The 23362-nt window shown below is 44.4% G+C and overlaps 1 protein-coding gene across 11 annotated transcripts; it reads right to left on the bottom strand.

Moving 5' to 3' along the window:
• Positions 1–1821: 1821 nt before the first annotated feature.
• LOC132387634 (uncharacterized) lies at positions 1822–23161 on the bottom strand. 11 transcript variants are annotated; one of them, XM_059960016.1, is made up of 9 exons: positions 23011–23161; positions 22015–22139; positions 20474–20559; positions 16011–16175; positions 14517–14613; positions 12069–12410; positions 10407–10573; positions 2019–2190; positions 1822–1910 (listed from the first exon to the last, which is right to left on the bottom strand). In XM_059960016.1, exons 5-9 carry the CDS (start codon positions 14524–14526, stop codon positions 1837–1839), a joined length of 765 nt encoding a protein of 254 aa, XP_059815999.1. In that variant the 5' UTR covers positions 14527–14613; positions 16011–16175; positions 20474–20559; positions 22015–22139; positions 23011–23161; the 3' UTR covers positions 1822–1836. The 11 variants fall into 11 exon arrangements, 10 of the variants coding, with proteins under 10 accessions (XP_059815999.1, XP_059815997.1, XP_059815996.1 ...); XM_059960014.1 differs by having other exon boundaries at positions 20335–20559; XM_059960013.1 differs by having other exon boundaries at positions 16011–16171; positions 20474–20562.
• Positions 23162–23362: the final 201 nt, after the last annotated feature.

Below are 23362 nucleotides of genomic sequence, written 5' to 3' on the forward strand. Positions count from 1 at the left end.
AACAAAAAACAATTGATGAAGGTACGGTAGTAGATGTGGTCTACATGGATTTTGGCAAGGCACTTGACAAGGTCCCTCATGAGAGACTCATCCAGAAAGTCATGAGGCACGGGATAAGTGGAACCTTGGCTGTTTGGATAAATAGTTGGCTTACAGGAAGAAAGCAGAGGGTAGTAGTGGAAGGAAAGTATTCTGCCTGGAGGTCGGTGACTAGTGGAGTGCCGCAGGGATCTGTCCTGGGACCCCTGCTATTTGTGATTTTTATAAATGACCTGGATGTAGAGGTGGAAGAATGGGTGAGCGAATTTGTGGATGACATGAAGGTTGGAGGAGTTGTGGATGGAGCTGCAGGTTGTCGAAGGTTACAAGAGGATATAGACAGGGTGCAGATTTGGGCAGAAAAGTGGCAGATGGGGTTCAATCCGGATAAGTGTGAGGTGATGCATTTTGGAAGGACAAACCAGAATGTTGAGTACAAGTTTAATTGTTGGTTACTTAAGAGTGTGGATGAACAGAGTGACCTTGGGGTTCAAATCCATACATCCCTTAAGGTCGCTGCACGGGTTGATAGGATAGTTAAGAACTCTTATGGGATGCTAGGCTTTATTAATAGGGGGATTGATTTCAAGAATAGAGAGGCCAAGTTGCAAATCTACAAATCTCTGGTGAGACCGCACTTAGTATTGTGTTCAATTCCAGTCACCTCATTATAGGAAGGATGTGGAAGCTATGGAGAGGGTGCAGAGGAGATTTACCAGGATGTCGCCTGGTTTGGAGAACAGGTCATGTGAAGCAAGGTTAGCAGAGCTGGGACTTTTCTCTTTGGAGCGTAGAAGGATGAGAGGGCACTTGATAGAGGTCTAAAGAGTTATGAGAGGCATAGATGGGGTGGATTGCTAGAACCTGTTTCCCAGGGCACCAATAGCAAACACTAGAGGGCATATGTACAAAGTTAAGGGAGGAAAGTTTAGGGGAGACATCAGGGGTAAGTTTTTTACAAAGGGTTGTGGGTGCCTGGAACAACGTGCCAGGGATGGTGGTGGAGGCTAAAACATTAAGGGTATTTAAGAACCTCTTGGACAGACTCATGGATAAAAGAAAAATAGAGGGTCACGGGGTAGTGTGGGTTTAGTACCCTTTTTAAAGGAATACATGGGTCGGCACAACATCCGGGGTGGAAGAGCCTGTACTATGCTGTAGTATTCTAGTGTCTAGAGTGTAGTGACTAGGGTCATGTCGGAGGCAACTATGTTATAGATGCTTCTAGTTAAACATGAATGTGCAGGAAATGCAAGGAAATGGTCAATAATATAAGAAAGGATACCAAAGTATTTTTCCTTTCTTTCCCGGATATATAAAGAGTGGAAAATGGGAGAGGGTCGATATCGGACCACTAGAAACTGCTGTTGTAGTTGCAGTAACGGGTGAAAAAGAAATGCCAGACAAACTCTGTGCAAGGCACTGGCAGAATTCCAAAAGGTAAAGAACATCAGCGAACAGAATTGCGTGTAGGCCTATTACAAAGGAAAAGGGGCTTGGAAGATGAAAGGTCTGAAGATAGAAAAGTCACCTGGACTGGGTCATACAGTGTATCAGGAGCCTGTCTGGGGTGTGTTGGGATTCCCAGAGCGTGAGGGCCTGGAGTGAAGGCTTCAGCAGAACCAACAGCTGGATTAATAGAAAAGTATATTGTAGAATATTCAGGCTGCAAAGAGACACTCGTTGAACTGTTACTAAAATCCAGAGATCAGTGAATGATTAATGGCGAATTTTGATTCCCAGGTTTTGCCAAGTCACAGACTAACACTTGAGATGTGGTTTGAACTGTGCATTTGATCACTCACCTATCAGCTGAGTGGGTAATTCAGATAAACCTTGGCCGATGTTCATGTATTCTTGTGGATCAGGACCTGTTTAAATATGAAAAAAAAATCCATGGAAACAGAGCTAAAATAATTAAAATAACTAAAATGTTTATCTCAATGTGCCTTTGTGTTCAGAGCGTGGTTTTAACATACCGAGTTCCTGTATTTCCCTCAGTATTTTGTCCAACTTCGGTAACTCAGTCCTCCACATCAGAAAGGATTCCCACATCGCCCTCCGGGCCCGGGAGCCTTTGCCATTCACCAGACTGAGGAAGAGTCTGGAACTCTCTGCCCGGTTTCCCTTCTCTGTCAGTTCAGTGACTTTCTACAAAAGGGAACAATGGACTTATTGTGGAGCAGACAGACAGACATGGAGAATGTGCAGGAAAGTATCTGTTCATGGCACCAGTAGCTTCAGAACAGATGCAGTCACTGGGCTGCTGCCTCATCCTCTCTGGGTTCAGTCATTAACAGAGAAACAGTAACTGAAGGAAATTCTAAATCAATATTGTGTAAGAATAAGGATTTACTGACACTCTGCAGTAGATGCAATGTGATTAATTTCCTTGATCTGTCAATGTGCAGCATTACATCAACAAGATGTGACAACAAGAACGGAAGAGAGGGGAGAGAGAGAGTGCAAAAACAAATGGATGGCGGGCATCACCGAATCGTGGCTGACAAAATTTTATAGTTGGGTGCTTAAACCCAAGGATAAATATTGAATCGAAAGGATACACAGGTAGGTGAAAGTGTTGGGTCGAAGCTGCTGTCATTAAAAATGAAAAGTTCTGAGAAAGAGGTGATATCGGATTAGACGATGAGGATGTTAAGAAACTGCGTAGGTAAAATGACCCTGATGGAAATTATATATAGGCATGTTAACAGTAGCCAGGATGTGGGCTACAAATTACAACGGGGGAGAGAAGTGGCATGGAAAATAGTCAATGCTAAAATTGTCACGGGGAGTTTCAATATCCAGGTAGCTTTGGAAAATCAGGTCGGTGCTGAATCCCAAGTGAGGGAATTTATAGAATGCCTATGAGATGGCTTTTGTGAGAAGCCTGTGGTTGACCCCACTATAGGAAAGGCAGATCTGGACTGTGTTGTGTATTGAACCAGATTTGATCAGGGAGCTTCAGCTAAATAAACCCTTCAGAGGCACTGATCATAAAATAGCAGAATTCAAGCCAGCAGTTTGAAAGGGAGAAGGTAAAGTTAGAGGTATCAGTGCTACAGTAGAATAAAGGAATTACCTCAGCATGAGAGAGGAGCTGAGCAATAATTCATTCGAAAATGACACTAACAGGGACAACGGCAGAGCAGGAATGGCTGAAGTTTCTCGGAGGACAAGTGTTCACAAAGAGGAAGAATTATTCTAAATGGAGGATGATCAACCGTGGCTGACGAGGTAGTCAAAGCAGCACAAAAGCAAAGGAGAGGGTACAGAATATTACAAAATATAGCAGAAAGCTGGAGGACTGGGATGTTTTTACAAATCAACAGAAGACAGTTCAAAAGCCGTAAATAGAGAAAATATGAAATAGGAAGGCAGGCTAGAGAATGATGTAAAATAGCTTACCAAAACGTCCGTCTAATATATGAAGATTGAAAGAGAGGAGAGTGGCTATTGGACCACTGGAAAATGACAGTGGAGAGGTACTGTCAGGGGACAAGGAAATGCCGGAAGATATTGGTCGGCATTTTGCGTCAGTCCTCACTGTAAAAACACTGGAACGTGCCAGGTATTTGAGAATGTCAGGTGGCAGAAATGAGTGTATTTGCAATTATTGCGGAGAAGGCGTTTGGTAAGCTGAAAGTTGTGAAGATAGATGAGTCCAGATCAACTCACCCGATTGCTTCTGGAAGAGGAGGCTGAAGAGATTGTGGAGACATTAGTAATGATCACTCAAGAATCACTAGATTTTGGAATGGTTCCGGAGGACTGATCATTTCAAACTATAGGCCAGTTAGTCTGATCAGCGTTTGGGAAGATGTCAGCAGTCGATAATCGAGGATAAGGTTTCGGGGTATTTGGATGCACTTGATAAGAAAAAGGCTAACATCCATGGAAGGGAATCCTGCCTGACAGAACTGTTGGAATTTTTTGAGAGAACAGCATGCTGGGTCGACAACAGAGAGTCAGTGCAAGATGTTTACTTGGACTTCCCGAGGACCTTTGACCAGGTGTCCCACATGACGCCGTTTAACAAGGGCCCACAGTAGGACAAGAAAGACACTGGCATGGATAGAGGATCCAAGATTTTCTCCAGACAGATTTGTCTGACTGCCAGGAAGCACAGAATGGGAACAAATAGGGCTTTCTCTGGTTGAATGTTGGTGACCAGAGGTGTTCTGCAGTGGTTGGTTTTGGGACAGTTTCTTTTTCCGTTATGTCAATGATTTGTAGGCTTTATGGCCGTTATTGTAGGTGTTACGAAGATATGGGGAGGGAGGGGAAGTGTTGAGGAAGCAGGGATTTCGCGGGAGGACATGGACCTATGAAGAAATGGACACGTCAGTGGCAATTGGTATGTAGTATAGTGAGGTACATGGCCATATACTTTAGCAGAAATAATGAAGACGTAGGCTATTTTTGAATCTGGGAGAAAATTCAGAAATCGGAGTTGTAAAGAGTCTCTGGAGACCTGGTGCATGATTCCGTGCAGTTTGAGTCGGTGTTATGAAAGGCAAATACAATGCTAGCATTCACTTCGAGAGGATCAGAATATAAGAACAAGCACTGGCCAGACCGCACTCGCATATTTTGATTCCCTGATCAGAGAAAGTTTGTGATGGCATTGTGAAAAGTCCAGAGAGGAATCTAAACGAACAGAACCAGTGATATTAAACCAGATTTTGATGGGAATGGATCCTGGATGCACCTGTACTGGCCGGAGTGTGAGAGGATGAGGGGGAATCTAATTGTAACCTGTGGAATATCGAAAGACATTGAGAGGATGTGGAGATGTTACAGCCTCAGATTAGAGGGACGTCCATTTGGAACAGAAATGATGATAATATTTAGCCGAGGAGTAGTGAAACTGCAGAATCCATTGGAACTGACAGCTGTGGAGACCAGGTCATTGAGTATATTTAAAACAGAGGCTGGTATCTTCTTGACTAGTCTGGTCAGCAAAGTTCACTGCGAGAAGGCAGGAGAATGGGGTTGAGAGGGATAGTACATCACCCATGATGTCATGGTGGAGCAGAATCGATGGGCCTAATGGCCAATTGTGCTCTGATGCCTTATGGTCTCATGATGTGTAAAGACAAAAGAAGATTCAGTATCAGTGCGGCTATCTTATAATGGAGGTGGTTACTGCCTGGCGCTCATACCGTAAAATGGTAATGACTTCCTGAATGCAGGCATGGGTTTCCTGATTAACTCAGGAATTATGAACAAAACGTTGACTAGTCTTCAAGCAACATACACCGATGATGGAATTAAGGTAACAGAATATGGATGGGCTTAGGACATTGTTCTGAGAAATAAGAGAGGCAGGGTTTAAGGGGAAGCACAACATTGTGGGCCAAAGTGCCCGTACTGTGCTGTACTGAAATAAATCATCATAATTCCCTGATGGTCCACTGCACTGTAAAATAATCCTTCAGTTTCACTGCTACCAGGTCTGATGAGTTACCGTTGTGAAAGAGATTTAACCAGTAAAGCAGACGTCTCCAGATGATATTCCTGGATTTAGTTGCTTCAGGTGTGATAGAGTAGGAGGGGCCAGAGGAGGAGGTGTTGCATTGCTTGTCCGAGAAAATCTTATGGCGGTGCTTTGGATGGATAGATTAGAGAGCTCTTCTAGGGAGACTATTTGGGTGGAATTGAGGAATGGGAAAGGTGTAGTAACACTGATAGGAGTGTATTATAGGACCTAAGGGGGAGCGTGAATTGGAAGAGCAAATGTGTAAGGAGATTGCAGATATTTGTAGTAAACACAAGGTGGTGATTGTGGGAGATTTTAATTTTCCACACGTAGACTGGGAAGCTCATTCTGTTAAAGGGGTGGATGGTTTAGAGTTTGTGAAATGTGTGCAGGATAGTTGTTTGCAACAATACATAGAATTACCGACGAGAGATGGGGCAGTGTTGGATCTCCTGTTAGGGAATGCGATAGGTCAGCTGACAGATGTATGTGTTGGGGAGCACTTCAGGTCCAGTGATCACAATAGCATTAGCTTCAATATAATTATGGAGAAGGACAGGACAGGACCTAGAGTTGAGATTTTTGATTGGAGAAAGGCTAACTTTGAGGAGATGCGAAGGAATTTAGAGAGAGTGGATTGGGTCAAGTTGTTTTATGGGAAGGATGTAATAGAGAAATGGATGTCATTTAAGGGTGTAATTATGAGGGTACAGAATCTTTATGTTCCTGTTAGGTTGAAAGGAAAGGTTAAAGGTTTGAAAGCACCATGGTTTTCAAGCGATATTAGAAATTTGGTTCGGAAAAAGAGGGATGTCTACAATAGATATAGGCAGCATGGAGTAAAGGAATTGCTCGAGGAATATAAAGAATGTAAAAGGAATCTTAAGAAAGAGATTAGAAAAGCTAAAAGAAGATACAAGGTTGGTTTGGCAAATAAGGTGACAGTAAATCCGAAAGGTTTCTACAGTTATACTAAAAGCAAGAGGATAGTGAGGAATGAAATTGGCCCCTTAGAGAATCAGAGTGGTCAGTTATGTGTGGAGCCGAGAGAGATGGGAGAGATTTTGAACGATTTCTTCTCTTCGGTATTCACTAAGGAGAAGGATATTGAATTGTGTAAGGTGTGGGAAACAAGTAAGGAAGTTATGGAACCTATGACAATTAAAGAGGTGGAAGTACTGGCGCTTTTAAGAAATTTAAAAGTGGATAAATCTCTGGGTCCTGACAGGATATTCCCCAGGACCTTGAGGGAAGTGTAGAGATAGCAGGAGCTCTGACTGAGATCTTTAAGATGTCATTAGAAACGTGGATTGTGCCGGAGGATTGGCGTATTGCTCATGTGGTTCCATTGTTTAAAAAGGGTTCTAGAAGTAAGCCTAGCAATTATAGACCTGTCAGTTTGACATCAGTGGTGGGTAAATTAATGGAAAGTATTCTTAGAGATAGTATTAATAATTATCTGGATAGACAGGATCTGATTAGGAGTAGCCAGCATGGATTTGTGCGTGGAAGGTCATGTTTGACAAGCCTTATTGAGTTTTTGAAGATGTTACGAGGAATGTTGACGAGGGTATGGCAGTGGATGTAGTCTATATGGACTTCAGCAAAGCCTTTGACAAAGTTCCACATGGAAGGTTGGTTAAGAAGGTTCAGTCGTTAGGTACTAATGCTGAGTAATAAAATGGATTCAACAGTGGCTAGTTGGGAGATGCCAGAGAGTAGTGGTGGATAATTGTTTATCGGGATGGAGGCCGGTGACTAGCAGGGATCTGTTTTGGGCCCAATGTGGTTTGTAATATACATAAATGATCTGGATGATGGGGTGGTAAATTGGATTAGTAAGTATGCCGATGATACTATGGTAGGAGGTGTTGTGGATAATGAGGTGGGTTTTCAAAGCTTGCAGGGAGATTTATGCCAGTTAGAAGAATGGGCTGAACGTTGGCAGATGGAGTTTAATGCTGAGAAGTGTGAGGTTCTACATTTTGGCAGGAATAATCCAAATAGAACATACAGGGTAAATGGTAGGGCATTGAGGAAGGCAGAGGAACAGAGAGATCTAGGAATAACAGTGCATAGTTCCCTGAAGGTGGAGTCTCATGTAGATATGGTGGTCAAGAAGGCTTTTGGAACGCTAGCCTTTATAAATCAAAGCATTGAGTAAAGAAGTTGGGATGTAATTTTAAAATTGTACAAGGCATTGGTAAGGCTAATTTTAGAATATTGTGTGCAGTTCTGGTCACCGAATTATAGGAAAGATATCAATAAATTAGAGAGAGTGCAGAGACGATTTACTAGGATGTTACCTGGGTTTCAGCACTTAAGTTACAGAGAAAGGTTGAACAAGTTAGGTCTCTATTCATTGGAGCGTAGAAGGTTGGGGGGGGGGGGGATTTGATCGAGGTATTTAAAATTTTGAGAGGGATAGATAGAGTTGACGTGAATAGGCTGTTTCCATTGAGAGTAGGGGAGATTCAAACGAGAGGACATGATTTGAGAGTTAGGGGGCAGTAATTTAAGGGAAACGAGGGGGTATTTCTTTACTCAAAGAGTGATAGCTGTGTGGAATGAGCTTCCTGTAGAAGTAGTAGAGGCCAGTTCAGTTGTGTCATTTAAGGTAAAGTTGGATAGGTATATGGACAGGAAAGGAGTGGAGGGTTATGGGCTGAGTGCGGGTAGGTGGGACGAGGTGAGATTAAGAGTTCGGCACGGACTAGGAGGGCCGAGATGGCCTGTTTCCGTGCTGTGATTGTTATATGGTTATATGATGAATTTATAGATCAGCATCATATTTACAGATTATCTCTTGCCTTTGGATAATGCCTGTGTGATTCATTACAGACAGAGCCAATGAATCCCAACGAGAACAAAGTTACTCACGGGTGTAACACACTTGATTTTCTAATACCACTCATGGCTGAATAGGTCAGATCTAGGACAAGACAATCATTGTTTTTGAGCTCCAAAGAGAGTGACCTGAAATGGTGTGTCCCTGTCTCTCATTAGTCAGATATTCAGCAAGTTAGCAGTTCTTTTTGTTTGCCCCTTCCCTTTCAGGAAATCCTATTGATCTTCTTCCCTTTCAGGACAACCTGTTGATTTTTTGGGATCATGGGATATCAGCAAGTCACCAGATTTATTTTATGTTTTGTGCTTTCTTCCGCCCTTTCAGATCAAACTATTGATGTTTGTGGTCATGAGATATCAGCTTTGTGCGTGATCTTTCACATCCAATCAATCTCGGAGTATTTCGCGGAAGTTACCAGGAAAGTTGATGAAGGCAAGGTTGTGGATATTGTCTACATGGACTTCAGCATGGTATTTTATAAGGTCCCGTATAGGAGGTCGGTCTAGAAGATTCAGTTGCTTCGCATTCAAGATAAAGTAGTAAACTGGATGAGACACTAACTTTTTGGAAAGAATCCAGAGTGTAACTATAGACTGCTGCATTTCTGTTTGGCGCCTGTATCTCGTGCAGTGTCACGGGGATCGGTGCTGTTCCTGTTGTTGTTTGTCATCTATATCAATGATCTGGATGAAATTATGGTTAAGAGCATCAGCAAATTTGCTGATAACTCCAACATTGGGAAGGAGCAGTTGACAAAGAGGAAGATTACACGAGATTGCAGTGAGGTCTGGACCAACTGCAGAATGGACTTAAAAGGGGCCAATGCAATTTAATGCAGACAGGTGCAAGATGTTGCACTTTGGATGGACCGATCAGGGTAGATCTTACACAGCGACCGGTAGAACAAAGTGATCGGGAATACAGGTACATAAGCCATTGAAAGTGGCAGCAAATGTTGCTAGGCTCTGAAAGAAAGTTTGTTAGCGCATTAACCTTGGTAAATGAAAATATCGTGTACGATATGATGTTATATAAGACGCTGGAAAGGCCTCATTTGGATATTATGTGCAGTTCTGGACACCTAACTGCAGGACAGATGGAAATAAGTTTGAAAGAGTACAGAAAAAAAAAAACATTACAAGGATGTTACCTGGACTGGAAGACCTAAATTATAAGAAAAGAGTGAACTGATTAGGACTTTATTCGTTGGAACATGAAAGATTGAGCAGAGATTTGATAGAAGTGTACACAATTACATTGGGATATAGATCGGATAAATGCAAGCAGGCATTTTGTACTGAGGTAAAGAGGTACTACAACAAGAGGTTATCACTAAAGGGTGAAAAGTGAAAAGTTCAAAGGGTACAAAGGTGAAACCGGTTTACTCAGAGGGTGGTGAGAGTGCAAAACTAGCTAGCAGGGCAAGTAGTGCAAGTGCTGAAGAGAATTCTGAATAGATGCTTGCGTAATGAGTGTATCGAGCGCCATGGCCCGGTGCAGGTCAGTGGGAATAAGTAGATTCTGTAGTCTGGCATGGAATAGATGGGCCAAAAGGCCTGTTTCTGTACTGTACTTTGCTGTGACTATGACAAGTCAGCCACACATTGTTTGGGATCTCACGGAGCCAAGACAAGCTGTGGTTAGCTGGTTTCCCTCCCTCAGGTACCGCAGTGAAGCCGGTTGGCCCAATTGACAGATTAATACTCATCCTGGATTAATGAGATGAGGTGAAGCTACCCGTCGGTTCAGCCAAGATTTGAAATGTTTCAGACCGAATGCCTTTTGGAAGTCCAGATATGCAGCCACTGCTCTTACTTCACACTGATAAATACAGCAGGTGATACAGGAAAAGGTGATGCGAAACCTGCAGTTCCCAGTGCTCCCCACCTTAAAAACTGAAACCAGATCTGCGAGAGACAAGTCAGAGATCAAAGTCTCCATTCCCAAGTCGATCTCCTAAAACGTGCAGGAGATTAATGTTGATCACTATTCCCTCTGATACCAGCAGATCAGTGACAATACACGAACTGCACTCACCTCATTTTCTTCTCTACTGAAATGTCCCTCCTTTGTCAACATCCAACCCAGTCTCTCAACCTTTTCTTCAATTGCTTGTTTGAGTCTGTCCCTGTAGAACTTTGTCAGGTGGTACAGTCGATATTCCTCCCCCTGTGCCAGGAGGTCGGAGATTGTAAACTCTGGCTCTGTGAATATAAAAAGGAAAATGTAGGCTTGAACTCAGATATCCCTCGTCTCCACCGCTCTCACCCAACTCAACAAAAAAACCGTGTCTCGAACCTGCCTCCAGATACAAAATTGGATTAATTCTCCATCTCCAACACCATTACACTGAGCACGGATTCCCCCTACGGCTGTGTGCACAGACCACTGCTGTTCACTCTGCTGACCCACGACTGTGCTGCAAGACACAGCAAGAACGACGAGTCAGCTTACAGAGAGGAGGTGCAGCAGCTAACGGACTGGTGCAGAGCCAGCAGCCTGGCTCTGAATGTGAACAAAACAAATTTCTTGGTGTTCATCTCGTGGAGAATCTCACCTGGTCCCTCAACACCAGCTCCATAGCAAAGAAAGCCCAGCAGTGTCTCCACTTTCTGCGAAGGCTGAGAAAAGTCCATCTCCAACACCCCCCATCCTCATCACATTCTAAGGTGGTTGTATTGAGAGCATCCTGAGCAGCTGCACCACTGCCTGGTTCAAAAATTGCACTATTTTAGATCGCAAGACCCTGCAGCGTATAGTGAGGTCAGCTGAGAAGACCATCGGGGTCTCTCTTCCCGCCATCATGGATATTTACACTACACACTGCATCCGTAAAGCCAGCAGCATTATAAAGGATCCATGCACCCCTCAAACAATCTCTTCTCCCTCCTGCCATCTGGGAAAAGGCTCCGAAGCATTCGGGCTCTCACGGCCAGACTATGTAACAGTTTCTTCCCCCAAGCTATCAGACAATACCCAGAGCCTGGCATGACACCTTACTGCCCTATTGTCACGTATATTATTTATTGTAATGTCTGCACTGTTTTGTGAACTTTATGCAGTCCCAGATAGGTGTGTAGTTTAGTGTAGTTGTTGTGTGTTTTTCTTCTTTTCCTCTGTTGTTTTTTTTACGTAGTTCAGTCTAGTTTTTGTAACGTGTCATGTAACACCGTGGTCCTGAAAAACGACTCATTTTTACTATGTACTGTATCAACAGTAATGGTCGAAATGGCAATATAAAAGTGACTTGACTTGACTTGAATCTAACACTTGCCTTAAAGCCTAACCAACAATGTTCTAGGCATTACGTAATAGAAGGACCACATTTAATATAAACCAGTCCATCCCCCATCCGACCCATTCACCTGTTTAAATTTGGATGGGCATAAATGTTGGGATGGTTGGGAATATTTGCTTCCCAGAGATACTCTCTCCATCCTGGCGAATACATTTCTCCTGATACACATCCCGGAAACACTCTCCTCATCTGGACAGCTGCATTTCCTCCAATTCACATCCTGGAAATCCTCAGAGCAGGTAGTACATTTCCTGTAGTGGGGTAACGGCTGCTCAGTGCACCACATGTACCACACCCACACATTTTCCCTCTCCTCTGACCAACCCTCCAACAGGGCTCCACCCTGTTTACCCTCCACCCTGCCGCATTCTGTGAGCACGTCACCCTCATATTTCACTCACCCGATCCTTCTTTGGGACTTGGCAGTCCTGTGTTCAATGAGCTTCCGAGCTGACAGGCAGTCGCCTCACTTGTGCCGGTTCCAGGGTCCTGATCGGTGTCTCTGACGTCACTGTCTCTGGGCTGACAGATAGTCGCCTCACTTGTGCCGGTTCCAGGGTCCGGATCAGTGTCCCTGACGTCACTGTCTCTGGGCTGAATTTTCTCCTCCTTCTCTGCGGCCGGACCGGATTCCATTGGGACACCGCTCTCAATCTGACCCTGCTTTGGTACCTTGCTTCCCTTGTCCCGATCATCTTCCCTCGATGATCTGCCTGGTAAAATCCTCTTCAATACGTTCCATACTAGTTTCAATTTTCCACATGAAATAAGTGATGAATTTCAGGTTATACAAGTGTGATTTAGATCTGAGCAAAACTGATTCAGACTGCAATGGAGCAGAGTCTCTGGCTGACCAGATTGGGAGTGGAACTGAGCTGGTTAATGTGACTCGTATATCCTGTCAGGTGCCCATCCCGATAAGCCGGTGACTGGACACATTTACTCCCAGTAAAATAGCACGATCGGGACAGTAATACCAATCACAGCAGCTGAATGCACGGATGACCACGGGATCATAATGCACCGGTGTCCGGTGATACTGGGAAATATCACTGTGATTATCTTCCACAAGCTAAAATCTCCCTCGGTCACTAACTGTCCAGTAGTCTGTGTCACACAAAGACCAGCAACGGGATTACACATGGTCCAGTCTGCTGGATCACACATTCTCCACTTGCTTTGTCACACGAGGGGCTGGAGACTGGACAAGGGAACTGAAGTTGCTTTCTCCAGTCCCCTTGGTCACCGACTGACCATTCCCTTGAGACGCACGTCCTCCGGTCCCCTGGGTCGCAGGCTGACCATTCCCTTGAGATCTATGCTGTCCTCTCCCCTGGTTCCCATCTTATCCCCCACCTGCTGATCATCATGTAACAACTATGCATGTCATTGGCAAAGTCTTGGTTATAGAGCTTTGTGTGTAGTTGCAGTTGCTAATCTATAGGATGGAGGTGATGAAGCTGGAAAGTGTGAAGTGAAGAATGAACACTACGGTACTGGGCTAGGGTGTTGTTTTTTGTGTTATATGGTTGGGCTGGGACAGCTTGCCCTGGAGCTCAGGAGCTTGAAGGGTGATCTTACACACACACACACACACACGCACACACACACATACAGACACACACACGCACACATGCACGCACACACACACACACACACGCACATACGCACACACACACACACACACACACACACACACACACACACAGTAATCAGGTGTGCAGATAGGATAGATGGTCACAGTCTTTTTCCCTGGGTAGGGGAGTCTGAGACTCGAGGGCAGAGATTTAAAAGGGACCAAAGGGGCATTTTTTCACGTGGTGGCTAATGGGTATAAATTACATGCATCCGGAAGAGGCCGCAAACACAAATAAAATTACAAAATTGAGAGCATGTGGGCAGGAAAAATGGGAGATACTAGGGAAATTTGGGAAAACTGCAGGAAAATGGGACATTTAGATCAGCATGAATTATATGGGCCGAAGGACCCGTTTCCAGGCTGGAGCATCGTTTTTATTCCAGCTGGAATCTCAGATTTGAGCACAATCACAATGTCTACAGGTGACAGAGATATTTGGTCATTGCTTGTGCCGGGTTTCCCAGCCAAGATCCTGGGAGTTTAAATTCAGGTAGAAGATCATATCAAGAAGGAAATATTTAGAAACTCAGGTTCACCATTTCTCCACAGCCCAGACATTCACTGGGGTGTTAACACTCCGAAGCAGATCACAAATGTATCTACAATGAGCTGCCTCCTGATCCTCAGCCATTCCCAGCACCGGCAATGATCTCCGCTCCGCTGCAGAAAACAGATTTCGGTGACACCCCTCCTCCTTTGCGTAGCAGGAAAGAAAAACCAGGGGGGAGTTGGCAGCTTTCCTTCCAAAACCTGAAATGCTGTGTTATCATAGAAGCTCTGAAATCCCGGAAATGCTCCTATCATCTGGTTCTGAATTTTACAAATGAAAGTTGAGGATGTCTTACATATCAGGGCCTGTCTGGAGGTGAAATGGACACTGACCCTGAACATTCACATAAACCACAAGATCGCTGTCACATTCCTGTCTCTGTTTCACTCACGACCACCTGATTCAGGAGTCCCTGCTCCTTTCACTCAGCTGAAGCTTTGTATGATGAGCGGAGTGATTCGACCATTACTAGTGTCAGTTCCCTGCGCTGGAACTGTTGGATTGATCAATTACTCAAGGCCGCTTTACCAGTGGGATAAATGACACGGCTTGATGAAACTTTTCTATGCACTGTTAACACCCCTGTCAGGTTTTTTTTTCATCTGAACTATTGTGTACAAACGCGATAAAAGTTTAATTCAAAGACCCCTGTGATCATACCTTTGTCCATTCTGATTCTGACTGGCGATTGTTGATTGGCGTCGTCTTGTTTACACTTTGGTCGCTCTGCAGGACAGCTCCACCTGCTGGTGAGGCTCTAAATTTCACAACAAGCAGACAGTGAGTCAGAGAGTACGACTACTTTGCAAATATGACAGTATTTCTATCCCTTGTAGCATTTGGCATGGGGACCAAACATTCCCTGTTAGTAACCACTTCCACACCATATCTGTCCACTGATACCTGGCGCATCTGCTGACAGAGTCACAGAGCAATAAAATGCAAATTCAGAGCGTTCAGCCCAACGACACAATGCCAACCACAGTGCCCACTGAGATGGTCAGAATTTCCTGTGATAGGGCCATCTCCCTTCTGACCTCTTCACTCCATCTACACACCCCAACTGCTTTTTGATTTATGGAACTGCAACTGCCTCATCCACTTCCTCTGGCTGTTTCCTCCACATGATCCCCAACATCTGCATGAATCCGCTGCTGATCAGATTGGGTTTGCAATCTCTTTACCAGACCCTGTCCATTTAGATCCCCTAGATGCTATGATAATCTTCTCTGTGAACAACAAATACTAATGTTGTGCATTCTGCGAACTTACCAGTCAAGTAATCCTTGTGCAACCGCATCCAAATCATTGCTATAAAATAACGAATTTCAAAGGTCACAACTTGTAGCCCCACGGCACACCGCTAATTACACGCCTCCATTGCGAGGAGAAATCTTCAACCACCACTCTTTGCTTGCTACCTTGAAGCTAATTTTGAATACATCCAATTTGCTCTCTCCGGACAGCATGGAACCTGATCATCGAGACCAAGCTGCCACGTGACACCTTGTCAAAGGCTTTACTGAAGTCCCTTGCACAACATCCATGGGAGCATAACTTTGAATTTCCACCTCTGCTTAATGTCGCCTTCACAGGTTTTGACAATGCAATTAGCAGAAAAGTACTTGATGAGGCCAAGGTCTGTCAAGCTAAATTATGGGTTGCCATGTGCTAGTTTGGACTGAATAAAATGCAGTGTTGGGATATTTTCCTTTATAAATGGTCTGTTCTCTGCAGAAGCCTACGCGACGATATATTCGAGGGTAAGTATATCACTGCAGATTGCAATAGCCATTGGGATCAAGGGCATGTTGCTGCAGTTCATGGTAATTCCACATTTCTGCAATCACTACAACATGACACAGTTGGGGCTTCTTATAAAGCGAGGAAATTGTCAATGCATTTTAAGCTGATTATAACGTAACAAGGAAACATCAGAACTAACCAAAAGCTTCTTCAGATGATGCAGCACCTTCAAATGAGCAAACACTCAGAGAATGTGAGTGACTTTAAAGAGCTGGGCTTCTGAAAGCACATTACCAGACCTGGAGTGATTGCAACTTGCTCTGACCGAGGCATTCCACCTATTTCGTACCTTCCTTTGTAAAGGTCTGTAATGTTTACAGGACCAGTGTTCGAGTGAATGAGACTCACCAAACTTTCTCCTGACTGAATCAATGAAAACTCTGAGTCAGAGGGTTCTCTTCAGTTGGTACTCTCAGTCCTCGGGCTGGTTCACTTGTCGCTGTTCCCTCGTTCTCATTCGTGACTTTCCAGCTGTCGGCTTTTCTTCCAATAAATCTCTCACCGCAGGTCTAACTTTAACCAGAGAGATAATGAAGCTCATTAACAATACAAAGGAGAAAAAATATTTCTGCTCAATTTTTTCAAAAGCGAATCTCACTGAAATTTAAACGCTGAAGACAAATAAAAAGATCTCATGGAACAAATCATTAATTTTCCCTCACACGTCACAAATCCTGATACGGGATACGAAGGACTCATCATTCAGTCATGATGAGATATCAGAGCAGAATGAAGTGATTCATTCCATCGAGTCTCCTCCATCATTCAAACATGGTTGATTTTGTTTTGCCCCAATGCCATATTCCTGCGTCCCCTTATAGTGCTGGAAACTCGGTGCAGCAGATTGCATCTGTGGAAAAAGACACTGTGGAAGACCCAGTATCAGAACTGGGATTATGCAGGATGATGCGTGATATGCTGAACTCTTAATTGCGCAATTTGGCCCAGATCGCATCCTTGCTCATACCTATAATGGGGGAGGTACAACACACAGTGTTCTGAAAAAATAGTAAAAGTGATTATCGGGGCATTAATAGTGATCTTTAGAGAAACGAAAACAAAAAGCTCTTGAATTTATAGTAAATGGACCGTCTAGTTATTTGCTGTTCAGAATTAGTTCTATATTGTTAAGCACCTGAGCATCATTGCCTTAAAGTAGGCTCCTATGGACAAGGAGAAATTATTATTAATTTTTCTTGCGTTATTCATTACTATTTCCTGGATACCAGAGAGGCTCCCGGTGAAACTGTTTTGTCCACTCTATTGACTTTTAACATCTCCTCTATAACAGGAAGCACGATAATGTACCATATTCAATCGTGATTAATATGCATAGAATGTAATGTGGGTCGGTCTCCAATGTTCCATCTAATGACTATTTTTGCAGCTACATGGATCAACCATTGCTCTGAGACGGAAATTTTCACACGGACCGAGAAAAGCACCACATCATAGATGTGTCCTCTTTTGTAAAATGCATCTATGAATATTTTAGGATGAAGACAGACAAGAGAAAAAAAATTCTATTGATTTTAATTACTAATTAAAGGACAGGATAAAAATGCAGTACAACAAAGAAAAACGTTCAGGTTTCATAAACGTTTATCCTGCAGTATTTACTTCCATCTGCGCTGCAACAAAGGCTCCGTTTGTGGAAGCATTTTGGTTACGCAGACGAAAGGCTAACAATTACACCAGTGCCCAAGAAGAGCAGTGTGAGTTGCATTAATGACTATCATCCATAGCAATAACAGTTACTGTGAGGAAATGCTTTGAGAGGTTTGTGATGGCTAGAATTAGCTCTTCTCTCAGCAAGGAGCTGGGCCCACTGTAATTTCCCTGTATCCACAGTAGGTCACAATGCAATCTCATCGGCTCCTCACGCGGCTTTGGATTACCTTGACAATATGAATACTTACATCAGAATGCTGTTTCTCAACCAGAGCTCAGCATATAATGCAATTATTCCAACAGTTCTGATCAAAAGGCTCGAACCGCTGGGCCTTTCTACCTCCCTCTGCAACCGGATCCTCAATTTCCTTAACGGAAAACCACAATCTGTGCGGTTTGGATGTAACGCCTGCACATCACCATCGATACTGTTGCGCCTCAAGGATATGTGCTTTGCCCACTGCCCTACTCTCTTTGCACCCATGGCTGTGCGGCTTGGCACTGCTCAAGTGCCAGTGACAAATTTGCTAATGACACCACTATTGTTGGCAGATTTTCAGATGGTGAGGGGAAGGCAAACAGGAGCGAGATATATCACCGGGATGAGTGGTGTTGCAGCAACAAACTTGCCCTCAATGTCGGTAAGACCAATGTTCTAATTGTGGACTTCTGAATGGGTAAAATGAGGTCACACTCACACAACAATCATCATTGTTTGGTCAGCAGTGGAAAAGTGAGCAACTTCATGTCCCTGTGTGTCAGCATCTCTGAGGATCTATCCAGGGCCCAGCATATCGATGCAGTTACAAAGAATGCACGGCAGCCGTTATAGTTCATTAGGAGTTTGATGGGATTTGGGATGTGACCAAAGACTAGTGGATTTCTACAGTTGTACCGTAAAAATTGTTCTAACTGTCTGCACGTTGCTTCATATGGTAGGGTGGGGGAAGTGATGAAGCTACTGCACAGGATCGAAATACTCTGAGGAAAGTTGTCAATACAGTCAGCTCCATCATGGGCAGTAGCCTTCGTAGCATCCAGGACATCGTCATGGAGCGATGCCTCAAATTGGCGGCATCAGTCATAAGGGATCTGCTTCACCAAGGAGATGCCCTCTTCTCATTGGTATCACTAGGAAGGTGGTACAGGAGATTGAAGGCACACACTCAACTAGTTCGGAACCACTTCCTTCCCTCTGTCTGAATTGACATGGAACCCATGAACCTACTTCACTGAATTCATTTTTGCAATAATTATTTAACTTTTAGTAACAGATATTTACTGTAATGCAGTTTTTTCTCTACTATTATATATTGCATTGTACTGCTGCCACAAAGCCAACAACATTCAGTACGTATGCCTGTGATATGACACATCCTCCTGATGACTCTTCGGGGATTAATTCCGATTGAGTCCATCGGGCTGAAGATCCATTTCCCGTGTTCTTCTCTGTTCCCCATTAGCAAACGGTGCAGCTGGACGGCCAAAGATCACATCCTCATCCCTGGGACAATAACAGCCATCGTGAGCCAGTAATACCGCTGCTCCACTTGTCAGTGATGGGAAACCATCTTTATCGTTTCACTTTCCAGAGAGCCGGACTCTGGGCATTGACGATTTGAGGCTGTGTTCACAGGGATATCCCAGGCTTTTTGAAACAGACTCGTTCCTACTGCCCTGAGAGGACACTTGCAGTGTGGATGGTCCTGCAGCAGCCCTGGGGTCATCAGATCCTAGACTCAGACAATGGGCAACAACACAGCTACACAAAGTCTCTACACACCCCCCCCCCCCCATTTCCTAACTTTTATGGTTCGTTTCTCCCCAGAGCAGTGAAAGTATGATGTGCAAGAATGTTGTTGGTCAGTTATCAGACTGGAACAACGTGACACTTAATGCTCTGGGAGAGAGAACAGTTAATTTACTGAATTAAAAATATATAGTTCAGTACAATGTAGCAAGACATTTGGCAGAGTCCCACCTGGGAGATTAGTCAAGGAGGTTTGGCATTCAGAATGAGGTGGTAAATTGGTTTGGACATTGGTTTTGCGGGAGAAGCCAGTAAGTGGTGGAAGATGGTTTGACTCTCTGACTGGAGACCAGTGACTCGTGGGGTGCAGTGGGGGTCGGTGCTAGGTTCAATGTTGCTTATCATCTCAGTCAATGTTCTGGATGATTTAATTACTGCAATAGTTGTTTTTTGTTCAACAGTAGGTTATTTGCCGAGGTCCGTACTTAATAACTTAGTTTACAGTAACACTGTAGTCAGAGATTTTCTTGTGCACAGACCAGGCAGAAATTGGCCACTCAGCCCATCGAGCCTGCTGCCCCACACAGTGAAATCATGGTGTTCGCTCTGCAATGCCACCTGTCGCTTTCTGTAACTGGTCACCACCCCACCCACAATGTTTGTTATGTATCGAGACCTTGAACAGAATCAACGTCTTTTCTTTTAAAGGACGTCGAGGAAATCAGCTCGAAACACCAACAATAAACACAGTCACGAGAAAAACGACATGCATTCATCTGAAGTCACAAGTTTTGGAAACAGAAGCTGTGTTGACTAAACATCTTTTTGCACACTTGCTTTGGAATCGTAACCCTTGATTCAGGAACTGTTTTTAACCTTGACATGAATTGTGGAGAATCTCAACCGTGCAGACAGGATAATGCAAGAACACAAATACCACAACCGCCAGAAGAGACAAAATAAAGCGAATAACTTCTTCCAACACACACAAAATGCCGGAAGAGCTCAGCAGGCCAGGCAGCATCTGGGAAAGGAGTCTTGCCGAAGGGTTTCGGCCCAAAACGTCATCTGTTCACTCTCTTCCTAGATGCTGTCTGGCCTGCTGAGTTTCTCCAACATTCTGTGTGTGTTGCTCCAGCATCTGCAAATGTTCTCTTGTTTGCAAGTAACTTCTTGATCACTGATCCAAAACACGGGTAACGTGTCAACTGGAAGTAAAGATCAGAAGTAAAGAACAGAAGCTGAATTCACCTTAATTCACTAAGAACGTTTAGTCTCCCTGTGGGTATATTTTCAAGTCGTTTTCTTCTAGTTTTACATCAGACCATCAGACGAGGGCCATTTAGTAACTATGGGGGAGGGGCCGATGTTGCTGCTCTGTGAGATTCACAGTGCAATTTTCTGTGTGCAAGCTGCTGCCTGCCTGCAGGGCAAATTCTGACACGCAGGCATTCCTCGGAGCAGGGAGCGGCTTCTCTGCTGAAAACAAACAAACTACTTCAACATTTCATGCTCGCCTTCAACTGTGAACAAAGCTAATTTAACACTGAATTTAAATATTTCTGGAACAGGGAAAAAACATTAAAACACCGACGATATAGAAAAGAAAGTTCACCAGTGCCTGCAAACTGAATGTCTACTTATTACAATTGCTATTAGACGTTGAGAGTTTCCAGTAGTTTATTTTACTTCAAACACCCAATATCTGTAGTTTTAATATATGTATATTTGCGACTTAATTAAATGAATCGATGTGTGGCATAGTCCACGGCGATGTTCCGAATGCCAATATCTTACAGTAGTTCTGTATTCTCAATATGTTTTCCTGTGTATGTGAGTGAGTGTGTGTCAGGGAGGGCGAAGAGGGAGAGAGACTCTTTCACTGCCCTGTGGGGACATCTTGCATATCACTGCAGAAAGGTTTTTCTACAGCGCCTCAGCAGAAACCAACTGGAGAATGTTTGTAGTTGAAGGTAATTGTTTCTTTTAATCCACTTGGTCAATAACTAATTGTTAATTTGAGGATTCCGGAGTTCCCTTCTCCCACTGACTTCCCTCCCGAGCCCGACAAAAGCCAAACCCCATTGTAAATGCTCCCTGGTTCTGAAGAATCGGAGACAACACTTACTGTGATGTTGAAACCGGACGGAGTTCAGTGAGGTGCCGGGTGAACGGTGTGCTCACCATACACAGAGATGTCAGTCTGAGCCGCTAAACCCGAGGTTATTCGGTTATATAGTGTCTGTCGCTCATTACAAAACACTCGCTTTCCTTCCCGCGCTATCCTCCCACTTGCCCCCTTCCCGCTGCGCTCTTCTCCCACCCCCCGTCCACTTTTCCTCCCACCCTCTCCTTCCCCACCTACCCCGAGCTCTCTCCATCATGAAAAGAATATTTTAGAAACAAATATAGACAATGTGAGTCTGAAGGAAGAAATGATAAAATTCCAGAAAGTCACAGCAAGCAGAGCATCAACTGTAATTGGTAACGTTGTGGTTTCGAAATCATCGCTAGTGTTCTTTATATCAGCTTTCACATTCATTGACCCACCCTGCAGCAGAAATAGTGAAGCAGACTAATAATGTGAATGTTTTCAAACCCAAATGAGAGGGAAACTTCAAACCAGTTGGATATGGTTTCAGCAGAATGGCCTAAAGTTCTGCTTCGGAAGAACTGCCTATGGTTCTGTGGAATGTGCAGGGCCAAACAGCTGCTTACACCAGACCCTGAGCTTGGAATCTCCCAGAAAAACAACCGGCACCTTTTCCCAGTACCCTTTCAACCTTACTTATTTCTCTTCTATAGATAGATGACCAAAACTGCAGTCAATACTCCAAATTCGAACTCAGCAATGTCTTTTATTCCACCGCACTCTTTAGTGCGCTATCGTTTACTGTGTAAGACCTGCACAGTGCAACACTTTGCACTTACCTGCATCTGCAATTTGCAGCTCAGTATTTGCAGCTGCGCCAGATCCCACTGTAGCCTGTCTCTCTGCCGACCACACGTCTATCCACTCTGTCCCTCTCGTAATCTTATAAACGTCCGTCCAGTCTCTGGAGAAAACAACACAAGTTTGTCCAGCCTCTCGTTATAGCTCATGCCCTCTAATCCAGGCAGTGTCCTGGTAAACCTGTTCTGCGCCCTCTCCAAAGCCCTGACATCCTTCCGAGAATGGGTGCGACCAGAACTGTATGAAACACTCCCAATGTGGATTAACTAGTTTTACAAAGCTGCAACACAACTTCCCGACTTTTGAACTCAGTGCTTCAACTAATAAAGACAACCACGCCATTTGCCTTCTTAACCACCCGATCAATCTGTGCAGTCTCTTTCAGGGAGCGATGAAAATGGAGTCTAAGATCCCTCGGATCATCGACACTGTTCAGGGTTTTGCATTTATCGGTGTACCGTCTCATACATTCGACCTACCGAGCTGCCAAAATGATCATCACTAATCAAATCTCACTGAGATTTCTCAGGTCCTGTTGAATTTATTGCCAATTGCACAAGTACGGGAAGGTACAGGGACAGAGAAACACTGACTTGTGGCAGCATCACAGGCAAGTACATTCCGATAACACACGGAACACAAATTGTACAATTCTCTGTCAGTAACAAGATAGAAACATGTTTTACTTCATCCGGCTAATAGGACCAGAACAACGGGCTGAGCGGCGGCTCATCTCAGACGGTTCGGTGTGAAGGTCCGACCCCGGCAGATTCTGTGAAGGAAGCGAGGCGAGCCCGCCAGTTCGGGCAAGTTCATCCCCTGTCCCTTCAGGCTTCACCGATCACCTTGTGTTTCTCTCTCCCTCCCCACCCCCACCTTTTGTTCTCCAGTTCTCCTGTTTGAATCCGGGAAAGTTAATGGGTTTCTCGGCCTAACGTCAGACCTCCCCGCTCCGGACCTGCTTCAATACTCACCGAAAGGAAATTCTTGGTGTCGCCCCGCAGAGAATAATCCGTCCCCGGCTCCCTGCCCCAAGGGGCGAGGGTGAGGACCCCCTCCCGATCCCGATCCACCGCCGACTCGCTTCAACAAAGAACGAAAAACACCGCCCTTCCGTACTGAGCATGCGCGATGTCGTCAGCACGTCACCAGGTGAGTGGGCGGGGCCTCGGACAGGTAGACCCAGTGTCTCAGATCGCTCCTGCCCCACCGAACTCGTTTCTGCAAACCTTGACACTGTCTTGTTCAATCCCTAATGTCCGTCACCAGGTGAGTGGGCGGGGCCTCGGACAGGTAGACCCAGTGTCTCAGATCTCTCCTGCCCCA

This window comes from Hypanus sabinus, unplaced genomic scaffold, assembly GCF_030144855.1.
Source record: "Hypanus sabinus isolate sHypSab1 unplaced genomic scaffold, sHypSab1.hap1 scaffold_2052, whole genome shotgun sequence".
Classification (NCBI taxonomy): Eukaryota; Metazoa; Chordata; class Chondrichthyes; order Myliobatiformes; family Dasyatidae; genus Hypanus; species Hypanus sabinus.